Source organism: Henckelia pumila, chromosome 2 (assembly GCF_033568475.1).
Source record: "Henckelia pumila isolate YLH828 chromosome 2, ASM3356847v2, whole genome shotgun sequence".
Classification (NCBI taxonomy): Eukaryota; Viridiplantae; Streptophyta; class Magnoliopsida; order Lamiales; family Gesneriaceae; genus Henckelia; species Henckelia pumila.
In genome coordinates, this window is record NC_133121.1 from 25165099 (window position 1) to 25180344 (window position 15246).

Genomic DNA, 15246 nt, shown 5'->3' on the forward strand with positions numbered 1-15246 from the left:
GTCTCCTCTTTCCACAATCTCCCGGATGATGTGGTATTTCCTCAGTACGTGTTTGGATCTTTGATGAGACCTTGGTTCCTTTGCTTGAGCAACGGCACCCGTGTTGTCGCAGTACACCGGGACTGGACCAACAAATTTAGGAATGACGCCCAACTCTTGGACGAAATTCCTCATCCAAACGGCCTCTTTAGCAGCAGCTGATGCTGCAATGTATTCAGCCTCAGTGGTGGAATCCGCTGTGGTGTCCTGCTTGGAACTCTTCCAAGAGACAGCACCGCCATTGAGCATGAACACAAATCCAGAGGTAGACTTCGAGTCATCCACATCACTTTGGAAGCTAGAGTCGGTATAGCCTTCCAGTTTGAGTTCTCGTCCTCCATAAACCATGAACATATTCTTAGTCCTTCGCAAGTACTTAAGAATGTCCTTCACGGCTTTCCAATGCATTTGACCAGGATTAGACTGATATCTGCTCGTGACACTCAGAGCAAATGCTACATCCGGTCTGGTAGATATCATCCCATACATGATACTACCTATGGCTGACGCATATGGTACATGTGTCATATTCTCTATCTCTTCATCAGTCTTGGGACACATAGACTTGGATAGAGAAACTCCATGACACATGGGTAGATGTCCTCTTTTGGACCCATCCATTGAAAACCGTTTTAATATGGTATCGATGTAGGTTGATTGAGTGAGTCCTATCATTCTCTTAGATCTATCTCTATAGATCTGAATCCCTAGAATGTAGGATGCCTCACCCAAATCCTTCATCGAAAATCTACCTGATAACCATATCTTCGTTGACTGCAACATCCCTACATCATTCCCAATGAGTAGGATGTCATCAACATAAAGTACTAAGAATGTCACCGCATCCTTAACTACTTTCTTGTACACGCAAGGTTCCTCCGGGTTCTTGATGAAACCAAAATCTTTAATTGTTTCATCAAATTTCTGGTTCCAACTTCTTGATGCTTGTTTTAGACCATAAATTGATCTCTGAAGCTTGCATACCTTATGCTCGCTTCCCATGGATGTGAACCCCTCAGGCTGCTTCATATAGATTTCTTCCTTAATGTCTCCATTAAGAAAAGCAGTCTTCACATCCATTTGCCATATCTCATAGTCATACCATGCAGCTATGACAATAAGGATTCTTATGGACTTGAACATAGCAACTGGTGAAAAGGTTTCATCATAGTCAACTCCTTGCCTTTGAGTATAACCTTTCGCCACCAATCGCGCCTTGTAGGTCAATACCTTACCATCAGGCCCAAGCTTTCTTTTGTAGATCCATTTACACCCTATTGGAACAATTCCATCGGGAGGATCTACCAAAGACCAAACTTGGTTTGTATGCATCGAATCCAATTCTGACTGCATAGCTTCAAGCCATAAATTCGAATCCGCATCAGAAATTGCTTCCTTGAAGTTTCTTGGATCACATCCAATGTCGGGTTCATCTTGATCCCCTTCAAGAAGAAGACCATATCGAATAGGAGGTCTAGAAGTCCTCTCGGATCTTCTAGGTTCAGGCGTGTCCAGCAATGGTTCCTGAGGTGTAGGATCGTTATTTTGTATTTCGGGTTCTTCTCGAACTTCTTCGAGTTCCATCATCTCGCCTTTCTTATCCAATAAGAACTCCTTCTCCAAGAAGGTGGCATTCCTAGAAACAAACACCTTTGTTTCAGCAGGATAATAGAAATAATATCCGATTGAATTCTTCGGATACCCTACAAAATAACATAAGCTGGATCGACTATCCAACTTATCTCCCACTGTCCGCTTCACGTAAGCAGGACATCCCCAAATCCTCAAGTACGAATACTTAGGAGCTTTGCCATTCCATAACTCGTATGGTGTTTTGTCCACTGCTTTAGTGTGGACGTTGTTCAACAACAATACCGCCGTTTCAAGCGCATAGCCCCAAAACGAAGGTGGAAGCTCAGTGAAGCTCATCATAGATCGAACCATGTCCAACAAAGTTCGATTACGACGCTCCGATACACCATTAAGCTGTGGTGTCATAGGAGGAGTCCACTGAGAGAGAATCCCATTCTCTTTCAGATAGTCCAAAAACTCGGTACTCAAGTATTCTCCACCTCGATCCGATCGAAGTGCCTTAATACTTTTACCTAGCTTGTTTTCTACTTCAGCCTTGAATTCTTTGAACTTTTCAAATGCTTCAGACTTATATTTCATTAAATATAAATACCCATACCTTGAATAATCATCAGTAAAGGTAATGAAGTAGGTGTGGCCATGTTGAGTCCCTACTTTAAATGGACCACAAACATCTGTATGGATCAAATCCAACAGATTCTGACTACGCTCAGGTTTCCCCTTAAAAGGAGATTTAGTCATTTTTCCTTTTAGGCAGGATTCACAAGTAGGTAGAGAGTTAATATCAGACATATCAAACATGCCCTCTCCCACTAGCTTGTTCATCCTCTTTGAGGAAATATGACCTAGCCTAGCGTGCCAAAGGTTTGCCGGGTTTTGACTATCGATTTTCCTTTTGTTTGTTGTAGCCGGTTTATCAAAATAATTAATTGGAACGTCTTTTAGTTTTAAATTGTATAGATCGTTTTCAAGTTGTCCATTTCCAATTAAACATTCATTCTTGTAAATATTGCAAATCCCATTCACAAAATTACAAGAATAACCATCTCTATCAAGCATAGAAATAGAAATAATGTTTTTAATTAAATCTGGCACAAATAAAACATCTCTCAACAATAATTTAAAACCATTCTGCAAAATCAAACAAACATCTCCAATGGCCGTAGCTTCAACTCTGGAACCATTCCCGAGCCTCAGCTGGGTCTCACCCATTCTAAGCCTGCGACTTCTTGTCATCACCTGCAAATCATTGCAAATGTGAGATCCACATCCGGTATCCAATACCCAAGAAGTTGTATTAAGTGACATGTTTATTTCGATATAGAACATACCCTTTGCAGTTCCCAACTGCTCAAGATACTCCTTGCAGTTGCGCTTCCAATGACCCGGCTTCTTGCAGTAATGGCAAACATCCTTGGATTTTCCATTGTTTGAAGCCTTTGTCTTTTGCTTCTTCTCGGGTTCCACTTTCTTGGGTGGGGCAGAACGTTTCTTGCCCTTCATACTTGGCCCCTTCTTAGCAGAAGATGAGGAGCCCACCAAGAAAGCTGGCTTATCCTTCTTAAGTGTGGATTCATATGTAACGAGCATATTGACCATCTCTTCAAGGGTGGCCTCTATCTTGTTCATATTAAAATTTATCACGAATCCATCAAATGAAGAAGGAAGAGATAGAAGCAGCAAGTCCACATTGAGTTCATGCTCCAACACCAAATCAAGGGTCGCTAACTTCTGTATGAGCCAAATCACTCGTACCCCATGATCACGGACCGAAGTCCCTTCACGCATGCGGCACGTCATCAACTCCTTAACAGTAGAGAACCTTTCAGCCCTCGACTGAGCCCCAAAAAGTTCCTTGAGTTGCGCGTGAATGTCAGCAGCATTCACCGTGTCCTCAAATCGCCTCTGGAGTTCATCAGACATCGAGGCTTGCATATAGCATTTGGTCTTGATGTCATGGTCCCACCATGCATCAAGCTTGGCCAATTCCTCCGGACTTACATCAGCTGGTGCTTCCTTCGGAGGTGCTTTCTCTAACACATAGAGCATTTTCTCCGAAGTTAAGACAATCTTCAACTTCCGGAACCATTCCGTATAGTTGGCGCCAGTCAGCTTGTTTTGTTCGAGGATCGAGAATAAAGGATTTCGCGAATTCATTGTATGAAATACTGAAAAGGAAAACAGACATATATCAATGATTGTTTAAAAATTTACTAAGACATAAAATAGGCGAATTTAATTTTATGAATCTCACTCCCACTATTTTAACGATTTCACCACCCTCTAGTGAAAACGGGAAACTTTTTCCTTAGTGAGAACATGGAGTCCAATTGACAAACTTATGGTCCCGAATAATATCAGCCAACCATAATTCTCAAAAGGTAGAGCCCAATTGCTTCCAAAGCAACCCCCATGTATTTACCTCATGTCCAATAAGGGCCCAATAATATGACGCCGTTTAAAGTGACATGTCAAGATGACCCACCAATATTAAGTTGTGATGGACGGTCGCCATGTGGATCCCCCAATAATATGAGCCGATCCCATGGGAGTTCCACCCAACTTACAACATTTGTCAATCCAATGTACAGCTTTCCGACGGACGGGCCCCCCCAATAATATGAGCCGGACCGTATCCGCGGGTAGCATCACATACATTGACCGTTGATGGAAGGTAGGAACATTTAAACAATATTTAAATTTCCTTTATTTATCTTGATATAAATTTTAAATCATATTTAAAATGAGGGATTTTATTTATAAAAATATTTGTCTCATCATATTTAATTTATTGCATGCATTGCCGGATTCACGCAATTTATGTCTAAACATGCATACAATCATAATATCACATATTATATAGGATGATCGATTCCATTTCTAATTGACCCGTGGTTGCCAATCACGGGTCTTAGTCCAATCCTAGGTAATATGCAGTATGCAAATGCAATCCTATTACATATGCTTCCAATTTACATTTCTTCAGTCTTCATTGTCTGCTGGGCCCACCATCTTCAAATCTTGATCTCCCACTAAATCTAATGTATTTACAATAAATAACAATGACAAGTAGGGGATACATTTTTAGGGGGTGGGAACGGGCTATAAACCAAGCCCACTTTTATTACATATGACATTCATATCGGGCCATAAACCAGGCCCATTAATAAAACCAACAATAATAAAGACAAAATGTAAATTCCTAACATACACCTACAAAATTGGTCATGGCAATCGATCATCCTTATCCAATAACATTTAATTCAAAATTAATTTATTGGATAACATGCTGTGGCAATTCAAATTTAAACAAGATAAAATCATATTTTATATATAAAATCTCATTTCACATATAAAATCATATTTTATCTCTATATCAAATAAAATCATATTTTATCTATAAAATCCAATTTTACAAATAAAATCATATTTTACTTAATATATCATAAGATCATATCTTATCATCAATTGTACCAAAATAATTGATTTCAAAATTCAATTTACGGATAAAATATTAAAATTTTCCAAAAATTCAAATTTATCCAAAATCAATTTTAAAATTTACGGACTCGAACAATTCGATCCGAAATCTCGTGAACCAATCAAAAACAATTTTTGACCGGACCAAAAATAAAATTTTAAATATTAAAATTAATTTTTAAATAAAAATATAATTTTTCCCGCGGGCCGCCCGGGACACTCCCGGGCCGGCCCGCACCCGGGGCGCGGGCCGGGGGCAGCCCGGCTGCCCCCTTAGGGCAGCGCCTGGGCGGCGCCGAGCGCCGCCCCTGGGCAGCGCCCAGCGCTGCGCTGGGCGGCGCCAAGCGCCGCCCCTGGGCAGCGCCGAGCGCTGCCCTGGGCGGCGCCGTGCGCCGCCCTGGGCGGCGCACGGCGCCGCCCAAAGGGGGCGCACGAGGCGGCGCCGTGCGCCGCCCGGGGCAGCAACAATTGCTGCCCCACCGGGCAGCGATCCAATCGCTGCCCGGGTTTTGCCCCGAAAAAAATGTTTTTTATTTAAAAATATTTATTTTGTTTCAAAAACCGAGACTCAAAAATTTTGTACAATTGATTAATTTAATCGTTTGATCTGAGCAACCTGGCTCTGATACCACTGTTGGAAAAACTGGCGTTCAGATCAATCACGATTGATACCCGGTGCAGCGGAAGTTTAAAAATTTTATCATGGAACAATTCCATGGTGTGGGTATCAACCATTCAACGATTAAATTATTGTGTGTGTAAAATTCAAATAACAATTAATTTAAATTTTACCTCCAATCTCGCAACGAGATTAATGGACACCAACAGATTTTATCTGCTCTTGTTGTCTCTCCCTGGAACCGATGAACTCCTTCAATCAGGTCCACGAACAGAGGTTTAATCCCTCTGATAGATTGCACTAGAAAATCTATCAGAAGTTTTCTGCAAAGAGAATAAACGAATCTGATTCGTTATTCCTTACTGCGATTCAAAATCACAGACCGGAAAATCTCGGGCAGAGTATGGGGAGGGTTCGGCCGAAACAATCTTTAAGAGGAACTAGGGTTTTCGATTTTTGCTCTCAAAAATTATGACCTGTTGTGTGTAATTTCTGTACTGAAATAACTTATTTATAATGCAGGCCACTAACACCTTAGGGCCCATTAATCATAAGCTGGGGCCCGACAAGCAAAGCCCGCTCGTTCAGAAATTAATATAAAATTCATCGTGACTCCGATTGATGAACTGATTTCACCAATGTGCACAGAAACCATTTCTGCACATTTTAAAGTCAAAATAAATTTTCCTGAATCCGAATTCAGTGGTTTCCAAAAATGTCCATCCCTATGTCATTTTAGGAAATCCTACTCCCTTACTCTTATTTAAGAAGTCCAACTCCTTAGTTCATTAAATTTAACTCTTTAAATTTAACTATCTCAACGGGGATTAAAACTCCATTACACTGTGTGACCCTCAATGGTTCAGGGATACAGCTAGCCGTGGGCTCACAACTCCTTGTGACTCGGAACAACACTTTCCGACTTGCCCAACGAATCATGGTAAAGCGCCTAGCAACATCGCCCCATGATTCCCTAGGTATCACTGATAGTGCCTACAAGAACCAGTAGATTTTGGTTAGCATACAGTACGGTCCCTTCATCCATATATCCCGATCGAATCAACAACCATTGGTATATCGAGAGTCGCTCAAGATTCGATAACTATGCAATACATCTTGAAGATCAAATTAGTGACATCGCATGTGCTACTAAGAAACCATTTCTTAAATCACATCAAGTACTCTGGCCAGAGATTTGTCACACTAATATCTCCTCAGATCGCATAGGATATCCACACTCGCAAGTATGTGGTGAATCCTTGACAACAATGCATCGACTCCTATATGTGTCGTAACTGTACCCAATCTCGACACCTGATGACCCCCATAGAGTCGGTAAACGAGTCAAAGCACAGCACTAGCATATAGAGTCTCCATGATGTTTCAAGTCGTAAGGACTAATGGTGTACAACCAAAACCGCGGACTTTATCCACTCGATAAGTGATAACCACTTGGAAAGTCCGGATAGGGTAGTTCGACTATTCATCCTATGAATATCCATTTGCATGCTTCGAACATCTCCATGTTCCCTACCAATGAAACGTGGTACTCCGCATCGCAAATGCTAGTCTCAAACTCGAGCGATCCTTATCCTTATTATCGGACGGCTCAATCGACTAGGAACAGTTTAGAATATACAGTGACTATAAGATGTATTTCATGATAGACATCTCCATGTTCTACCACATCTTACATACACTATAGTATATTCAAGGTCTTTATCAAAACAACAATAGTATATCACAATATAACAATATGAAGTAATATAAAGTCATTGCCATTAAAAAGTGTAAATAATATTAAACAAAAGATTGTTTATACAAAGAGTCATCAAAGCCCATAGCCACACAGTTGGCTCACTGGGCACCCACTCTTACACGGGCTACTACATCACATTTCCACAATGCATTTTTAAATGTTTCACCTCTATACCCAATCATTTTAAAATTCATGCGAGTGCCTAAGTCAAAACCTATGGGTAGCCTCTGCGAATACATGCTGAATCCTTGGATCAACCTTTTTTGCTTGTCAGATATGAATGTCCACTCATAATCATTTTCAATATTCAAATCTAAATTCAAAAAACTCATAAACCAACCCCATGTCTCACATTACTCCTTATTCACAATTTTAATAACAATTGGGAAGTTACTATTATTTTGATCAATTTCTACAGCTAATAGTATCACCCCACCATGTGGTCCCTTCAAATTACAGACATTAAATAAAAGGCCTACATCCTAACAAAAATAAAAATTTCAATGCATACAAACAAATATAAACCCGTCAAACCTATTTTCACAAGTCACATCATTAGTTCCAATCACAACATCTAGGGTTCGATTTTTCACCTAATTTGCAAAATCCCAAATTAGTGTCAACTTCTCATAAGCTTGCCCTTCAACTAGTTGAGTTGCCTTTTCTTTTTCTCTGTAAATTGGAGACTTTGAAACGATGGGGATCAGTAGGTCATAACTAGTGGGCATTCCCGAGCCCCTCCTAATGGCCGGCCCAATGTCTGGACCAAGATGAGAATCCAGGACCTCGAACCAAGGGAAACCCTCCCCCTTAACCAGGCCTTGTCAATTCTAAGTCGATGAAGTATTAATCTTTTTCCCTCCCGAGACTCAAGAGAAATCGGGTGGGTTGGATGCCAAGCCCTTGGGCTCGGACGGTCTAGGATCGTCTTGTAGTAGCCCGTACCCAGTTTTAGTATGTAATTGCTAATTAATCCAATAACATGATTAAGGAAGTTCCAGATAGGTTAACTAGGTTCGGAATTGGATTCAGAACTCTCAATAATGGTTAGAGGGTTGTCGAGTTCGGAGGCTCCGATGTCGAAGCTCGGACGGTCCGAAGAAGGGTTCGAACGCTCCGATCGTGCTGCCGACAGTCGTCATGGATGACGTCATTGTGCTGACGTAAGCAATGATGAATTATCGGGTTCAGACAACCCGAAGTCAAGATCAAACGGTCCAATCATGTTCGGATGCTCCGAAGTATGGTTTGGACGGCCCGAACTCCGTCTATAAATAGGAGGGCCGAGATTCACTCTCAGTCACACCATTCACCTCTTCTCTCTCGATTCCTCGGTCTTCTATCTTAGATCTAGGGCATTCTAGGCTTCCCGTTGGAAATTCGGAAGTGGCATAGCGATCCAAGCGTCGTAGCGGAGCTGTGGCCTAGTTTTGAGGCAATCGATAACAAAGGGATAACGACGGAAGAAGATATAGCTTTTGCTTCCTAAAAATATTTAGGAGTATGCGATAGCTTAGTTAAGGCTTTTAGAACACTTTAATGATATTAGTATCATTTGGCAGTGTAGTGCAGATTATAGGCGTAGACCTAGAGATGGTAGAGTGCGCCTAGTATTTGAGGCTTGAAAGTACTGTTCGAGATATCCTGACTGAGTATGCATGTATTATGTGACTGCATGATTTATATGCCATTATTATATGCTCCATACATTTGCATCTTGTACTATCTCCTTTGAGATGTCTGTTAGTAGGGTTCTACCCTATCCTGTTAGTGGATGGACTTCCATCGATTTGGGTCCGGTTTATCCATTAGTATTTCGGTATGTGAGCCACCTCCTGAAGCGACGACACGACGTGCTACATACCAGGGCCCGGTCTGTCACTGTTATCTGATCCTTGACCTCGAGTTCATAGGGAGTTCACTTTGCATGCATGTATACTCATACTCTCTTGCTGAGCATTTTATGCTCACGTCTCGTACTCTGTGTTTCTGGACACCCTACTCCATGGGGCAGGTTTGCGATTGGACGAGGCAGGTGGATCCAAGAGGGGCTAGTTAGTGGTTGGCCAGCTGGAGCTTCGCTTAGGTTTTATATTTCTGTTGTATTTGGATTGATACAGCGTTCGATCTGGATGTATAATATTTGGGTATTTACAGATTCCTTTTCTTGAAATTGTATTTTGATTATGGTTTCCGCAACTTATTTTTTATTACTGTTTAATTAAGTTAATTGCATGCCTAAGTTCTGTTTAGTAGGTGATCTCGGTAAGGGTCACTACATTTATGATATCGGAGCATGCATAGAATACTTGGGATTTAGATTCTGCATAAGATAACCGCGAGGTAATTTTTGTAGATGGCGGATTGCGATGATCAGAGTAGTCATGGCAGTATTGGTGGACGCTGGGGCGATGCCGATCGGGAGCGTCGTCGGGAACGCCATTATCGTCGTCGTGATGAGGATCGTTTTAGTGTGCGTCGATTCTTACAGATGGGTCCTAAGACCTTGGTTGGAGGTGAGTCTCCGGAGGATGCGGAGAACTAGTTAGACCGCATGGAGACGACTTTTTAGACTTTCCACTGTACTGAGGAGCAGAAGATGGAGACACTTGGCTATCTTCTGGATGGGCAAGCCCATAGGTGGTGGAGGTTTACTTCTGCACCCTTTGTTGCAACGAAAGGAGTGGCCACCTGGGCCGAGTTCCACACAGATTTTCAGAAGCTGTATTTTCCTCATGCACTCCGTCAGTCGAAGGCGGGTGAGCTACTGAGTCTGCGACAGGGAGCCATGTCTATTGATGAGTATCAGCAGAAGTTCTTTGATCTGTTATCCTATTGCCCCGAGATTGCTGACAGCTCTGAGATGAAGTATAATTTGTTCCTTCAGGGTCTTAACCCTGAGATTCATGACCGTGTGGCGGTTGGCGATGACATGTCCTACGAGGTTTTGGTGAGCCGTTGTCACCAGGTGGAGAATAGCATTCGGCGGAACAGGTCTTTCTCTCAGTCGAGGCCTGGAATTTCTTTGGGTCCCCGTGCTCAGTCTTTCAAGAAGTTTGGATCTACTTCTTCTTCCTCTGGTTCCGCTGGTGTGGTTCGTTTTGGGAAGAAGGACAAGTGCGACCATTGCGGGAAGAACCATCCGTCAGACAAGTGCCGTAAAGCTTCTGGAGCTTGTTTCCATTGTGGAGAGGTGGGTCATCTCCGGAGGGATTTTCCACTATCTGGGGGAGGTGGTTCTGGCTCTGGTTCAGGATTTGGTTCTCAGGCTACCGTTCAGCAGAGGTCACAGGGACATGCTGCTGGGAGTTCTCATTTGAGGCCGCGGGCTTTTGGCCAGGTGTTTGCTTTGAGACACGATCAGGCTGTGGAGGAGAATGAGAAGGTCATCGCAGGTACATTTCTGTTATATGGTATACCTGCTCTTGTACTTATTGACACTGGTGCATCTCATTCCTTCATTTTTGCACGTTTTGTTAAGAGGCATAAGTTACCATGCATTGCACTAGACGTAGTAGTTTCTGTTTCTACTCCGACGGGTCAATCTGCTTTGGCTAAGCTTCTAGTGATGGGTTGCCCTTTAGAGTTCGGGGGTAACATTCTGTTATCGAATCTCATGGTTCTTGCGATGGACGATTTCGATTGCATTCTGGGGATAGACATGCTGACTACCTATCGAGCTTCAGTGGACTGCTATTAGAGATTAGTACGCTTTCATCCTGATGGGAGTGATAGTTGGTTTTTCTATGGTGAGAGAGCGCAACCCCCAATGCCTTTGGTATCAGCTTTGAGAGCCTGTCGAGCTCTAGAGTCTGGCGGGGAAGGCTACCTTATCTGTGCAATTGATTTGTTCGCTGAGAGCGTTGGGATAGAGAGTATTTGATAGAACCCAAAAATGCATGCTAAGTTAGATTATTTTGGGTTCCATTGACCATGTGATTTGTGGTTTGTTTCGTGTTTTCATTTAAAATTCGAGTTTTCAAGCTTTATAGTATGCACTCATGCGTTTAAGTTGTTTTGTAGGAAAAAGACGGAAGACGGAGCTCGAAAAGTGCTGTGTTAAAGCTGGAGGCAGAGATTTTCACGCTATGGCGTGATGTTTCCTGCGCCATAGCGTGAACTGGGAAAAAGTAAAAAAAGAGAACAGAACTTTTCACGCTATGGCGTGATGTTTCCTGCGCCATAGCGTGAACTGGGAAAAAGTGAAGAATGAAGACAAAAATTTTCGCGCCATAGCGTGACATTCTTAGGCCATGGCGCAGGTCGTTGAGTAAAAAAAGGAAAATTGCAAAGCAAGGACTCTTGGAGATAAATAGGGATTGATTTTTAGAATTTAAGGGGATCTTTTTGGCACATCTCTTGGCGGCTAAAATATCATAAACTGGAGAAACGGAGCGGAAGGAGTGAAGAACAATCGTGAAGCAATTTCTCCTCTTCTTCTTCTTAAATTCTTTTCTGTTATTTTTGTTTGGAAAAAAACATTTTGATGTTAGTTATGAGTTTTATTTGTTGCTAAACCTCTTGTGTTGAGATTTAGGGGATCCGACCCCAGTTGTCGACTCACGAATATTGGTTTTTGACTTATAATGAATGTTTAATTATGCTATTGATTTGTTTTGCATTGTTGGAGCGTAGCTAACTCTCTCAATATTTCTATATCATGTTTTATTTCGAAAGAAAATTTCATGATAGGAACAAATAGCATGATTCATGGATCTACAATTTACATAGACATATGAAATTGGGTACATGTTGATAGTGATAATCCAGTAGGTCGAAAGCTAAGGGATTCAACAAGTTGTGAATGCAATCATCTATGATAAATAATTGAAGACATTTGATTATTTCATAGCATCGAATTAGTTTAGCATAACTTGAAAGAATATGTTAATGAATTAGGGAATCTTGTCAAAAACGTGAATTGGTTGTTGGAAGCAATTTTCAGAGTCGACTAGGGGAAGGTGACCCGACAATCTCAACATTATCTCCTGTTGGAGAACGGTGATCATATCAATCAGAATTGATACCCGGTGCAGCGGAAGTTTAAAAATTTTATATGGAACGATTCCATAATGGATATCAAAACTTTACGATTAAATTGTGTGTGTAAAAATTAAATAACAATTATAAATTTTTACCTCCAATCTCGAATCGAGATTATGGACACCAACAGATTACTCTGCTCTTGTTGTATCTCCCAGGAACTGATGGACGAACTGTTCTTCAATCAGGTCCACGAACAGAGATTTAATCCCTCTGATAGATTGCACTAGAAAATCTATCAGAAGTTTCTACGAAGAGAATTAACGAATTTGATCCGTTAAACCAGACTGCAAATTCAAAATTCACAGGCTGGATTTTCCCGACAGAGAGAGGGAGGGGGGCGGCCACTTAGAGAAAACACGGCTAGGGTTTTCGAAAATATTTTGTGACCTCTGTTGTGTAATTTCTGTACTGCAATAACTTATTTATAATGTGGGCTGCTAACAGCTTAGGGCCCATTAGTCATAAGTTCAAGCCTGACAAGCAAAGCCCGCATGTTCAGAAATTAATATAAAATTCATCGTGACTCAGATTGATAAACCAATTTCACCAATGTTCACAGAAACCATTTCTGCATCTTTTAGAGTCAAGATAAATTTTCTGAATCCGAATTCAGTGATTTCCAAAAATGCCCATCCCTATGTCATTTTAGGAAATCTTACTCCTCTACTCTTAAATAAGAAGTCCCACTTCTTTGTTCATTAAATTTAACTCTTTAAATTTAACTATCTCAACGGGGATTAAAAATCCATTACTCTGTGTGACCCTCAATGGTTCAGGGATACAGCTAGCCGTGGGCTCACAACTCCTTGTGACTCGGAACAACAATTTCCGACTTGCCCATCGAATCAAGGTAAGAGCGCCTAGCAACATCGCCCCATGATTCCCTAGGTATCACTGATAGTGCCTGCAAGAAACAATAGATTTTGGTTAGCGTACAGTAAGGTCCCTTCATCCATATATCCCGATCGAATCAACAACCATTGGTAAATCGAGAGTCGTTCGAGATTTGATAACTATGCAATACATCTTGAAGATCAAATAGTGACATCGCATGTGCTACTAAGAAACCATTTCTTAAAACACATCATGTACTCTGGCCAGAGATTCGTCACACTAATATCTCCTCAGATTGCATAGGATATCCACACTCGCAAGTATGTGGTGAATCCTTGACAACAAAGCATCGACTCCTATATGTGTCGTAACTGTACCCAATCCCGACACCTGATGACCCCAATAGAGTCGGTAAATGAGTCAAAGTACAGTACTAGCATATAGAGTCTCAATGATGTTTCAAGTAGTAAGGACTAATGGTGTACAACCAAAACCGCGGACTTTATCCACTCGATAAGTGATAACCACTTGGAAAGTTCGGATAGGGTAGTTCGATCATTCATCGTATGAATATCCATTTGCATGCTTTGAACATCTCTATGTTCCATACCAATGAAACGTGGTACTCGGCATCGCAAATTCTAGTCTCAATCTCGAGCGATCCTTATCTTTATTAACGGACGGCTCAATCGACTAGGAACTGTTTAGAATATACAGTGACTATAAGATGTGTTTCATGATAGTCATCCCCATGTACTACCATATCTTACATACACTATAGTATATTCAAGGTCTTTATCAAAACAACAATAGTATATCACAATATAACAATATGAAGAAAGATAAAGTCATTGCCATTAATAAAAGTGTAAATTATATTAAACAAAAGATTGTTTATACAAAGAGTCATCAAAGCCCTTAGCCACAAGTTGGCTCACCGGGCACCCACTCTTTCAATCTCCCACTTGCCCTAAAGCCAACTAGTCATACTATGTAGACCCATTGCTTCGCGATGTTTGTCAAATAATGGTCCTGGAAAGGGCTTAGTAAGTGGATCAGCGATATTGTCTGCAGAGGCCACTCTTTAGACAGTGATGTCTCCTCTTTCCACGATCTCCCGGATGATGTGGTATTTCCTCAGTACGTGTTTGGATCTTTGATGAGACCTTGGTTCCTTTGCCTGAGAAACGGCACCCGTTTTGTCACAGTACACCGGGACTGGACCAACAACTTCAGGAATAACGCCGAACTCTTGGACGAAATTCCTCATCCAAACGGTCTCTTTAGCAGCAGCTGATGCTGCAATGTATTCTGCCTCAGTGGTGGAATCCGCTGTGGTGTCCTTCTTGGAACTCTTCCAAGAGACAGCACCGCCATTGAGCATGAACACAAATCCAGAGGTTGACTTCGAGTCATCCACGTCACTTTGGAATCTAGAGTCGGTATAGCCTTCCAATTTTAGTTCTCTTCCTCCATATACCATGAACATATTCTTAGTCCTTCGTAAGTACTTAAGAATGTCCTTCACGGCTTTCCAATGCATTTGACCGGGATTAGCTTGATATCTGCTCGTGACACTCAGAGCAAATGCTACATCCGGTCTGGTAGATATCATCCCATACATGATACTACCTATGGCTGACGCATATGGTACATGTGTCATTTTCTCTATCTCTTCATCAGTCTTGGGACACATAGACTTGGATAGAGAAACTCCATGACACATAGGTAGATGTCCTCTCTTGGACCCATCCATTGAAAACCGTTTCAATATGGTGTCGATGTAGGTTGCTTGAGTGAGTCCTATCATTCTCTTAGATCTATCTCTATAGATCTGTATCCCTAGAATATAGGATGCCTCACCCAAATCCTTCAT

At 41.6% G+C, this 15246-nt stretch overlaps 1 protein-coding gene across 1 annotated transcript in view; it reads left to right on the forward strand.

The window, feature by feature from the left end:
• LOC140877397 (uncharacterized) overlaps nucleotides 1–11609 on the forward strand; it is a 28669-nt gene extending 17060 nt beyond the window's left edge. The window contains exon 4 of the mRNA XM_073280932.1: nucleotides 11514–11609. Within this exon, the coding sequence (XP_073137033.1) occupies nucleotides 11514–11609 (96 nt within the window). The remainder of the gene's footprint in view (nucleotides 1–11513) is intronic.
• Nucleotides 11610–15246: the final 3637 nt, after the last annotated feature.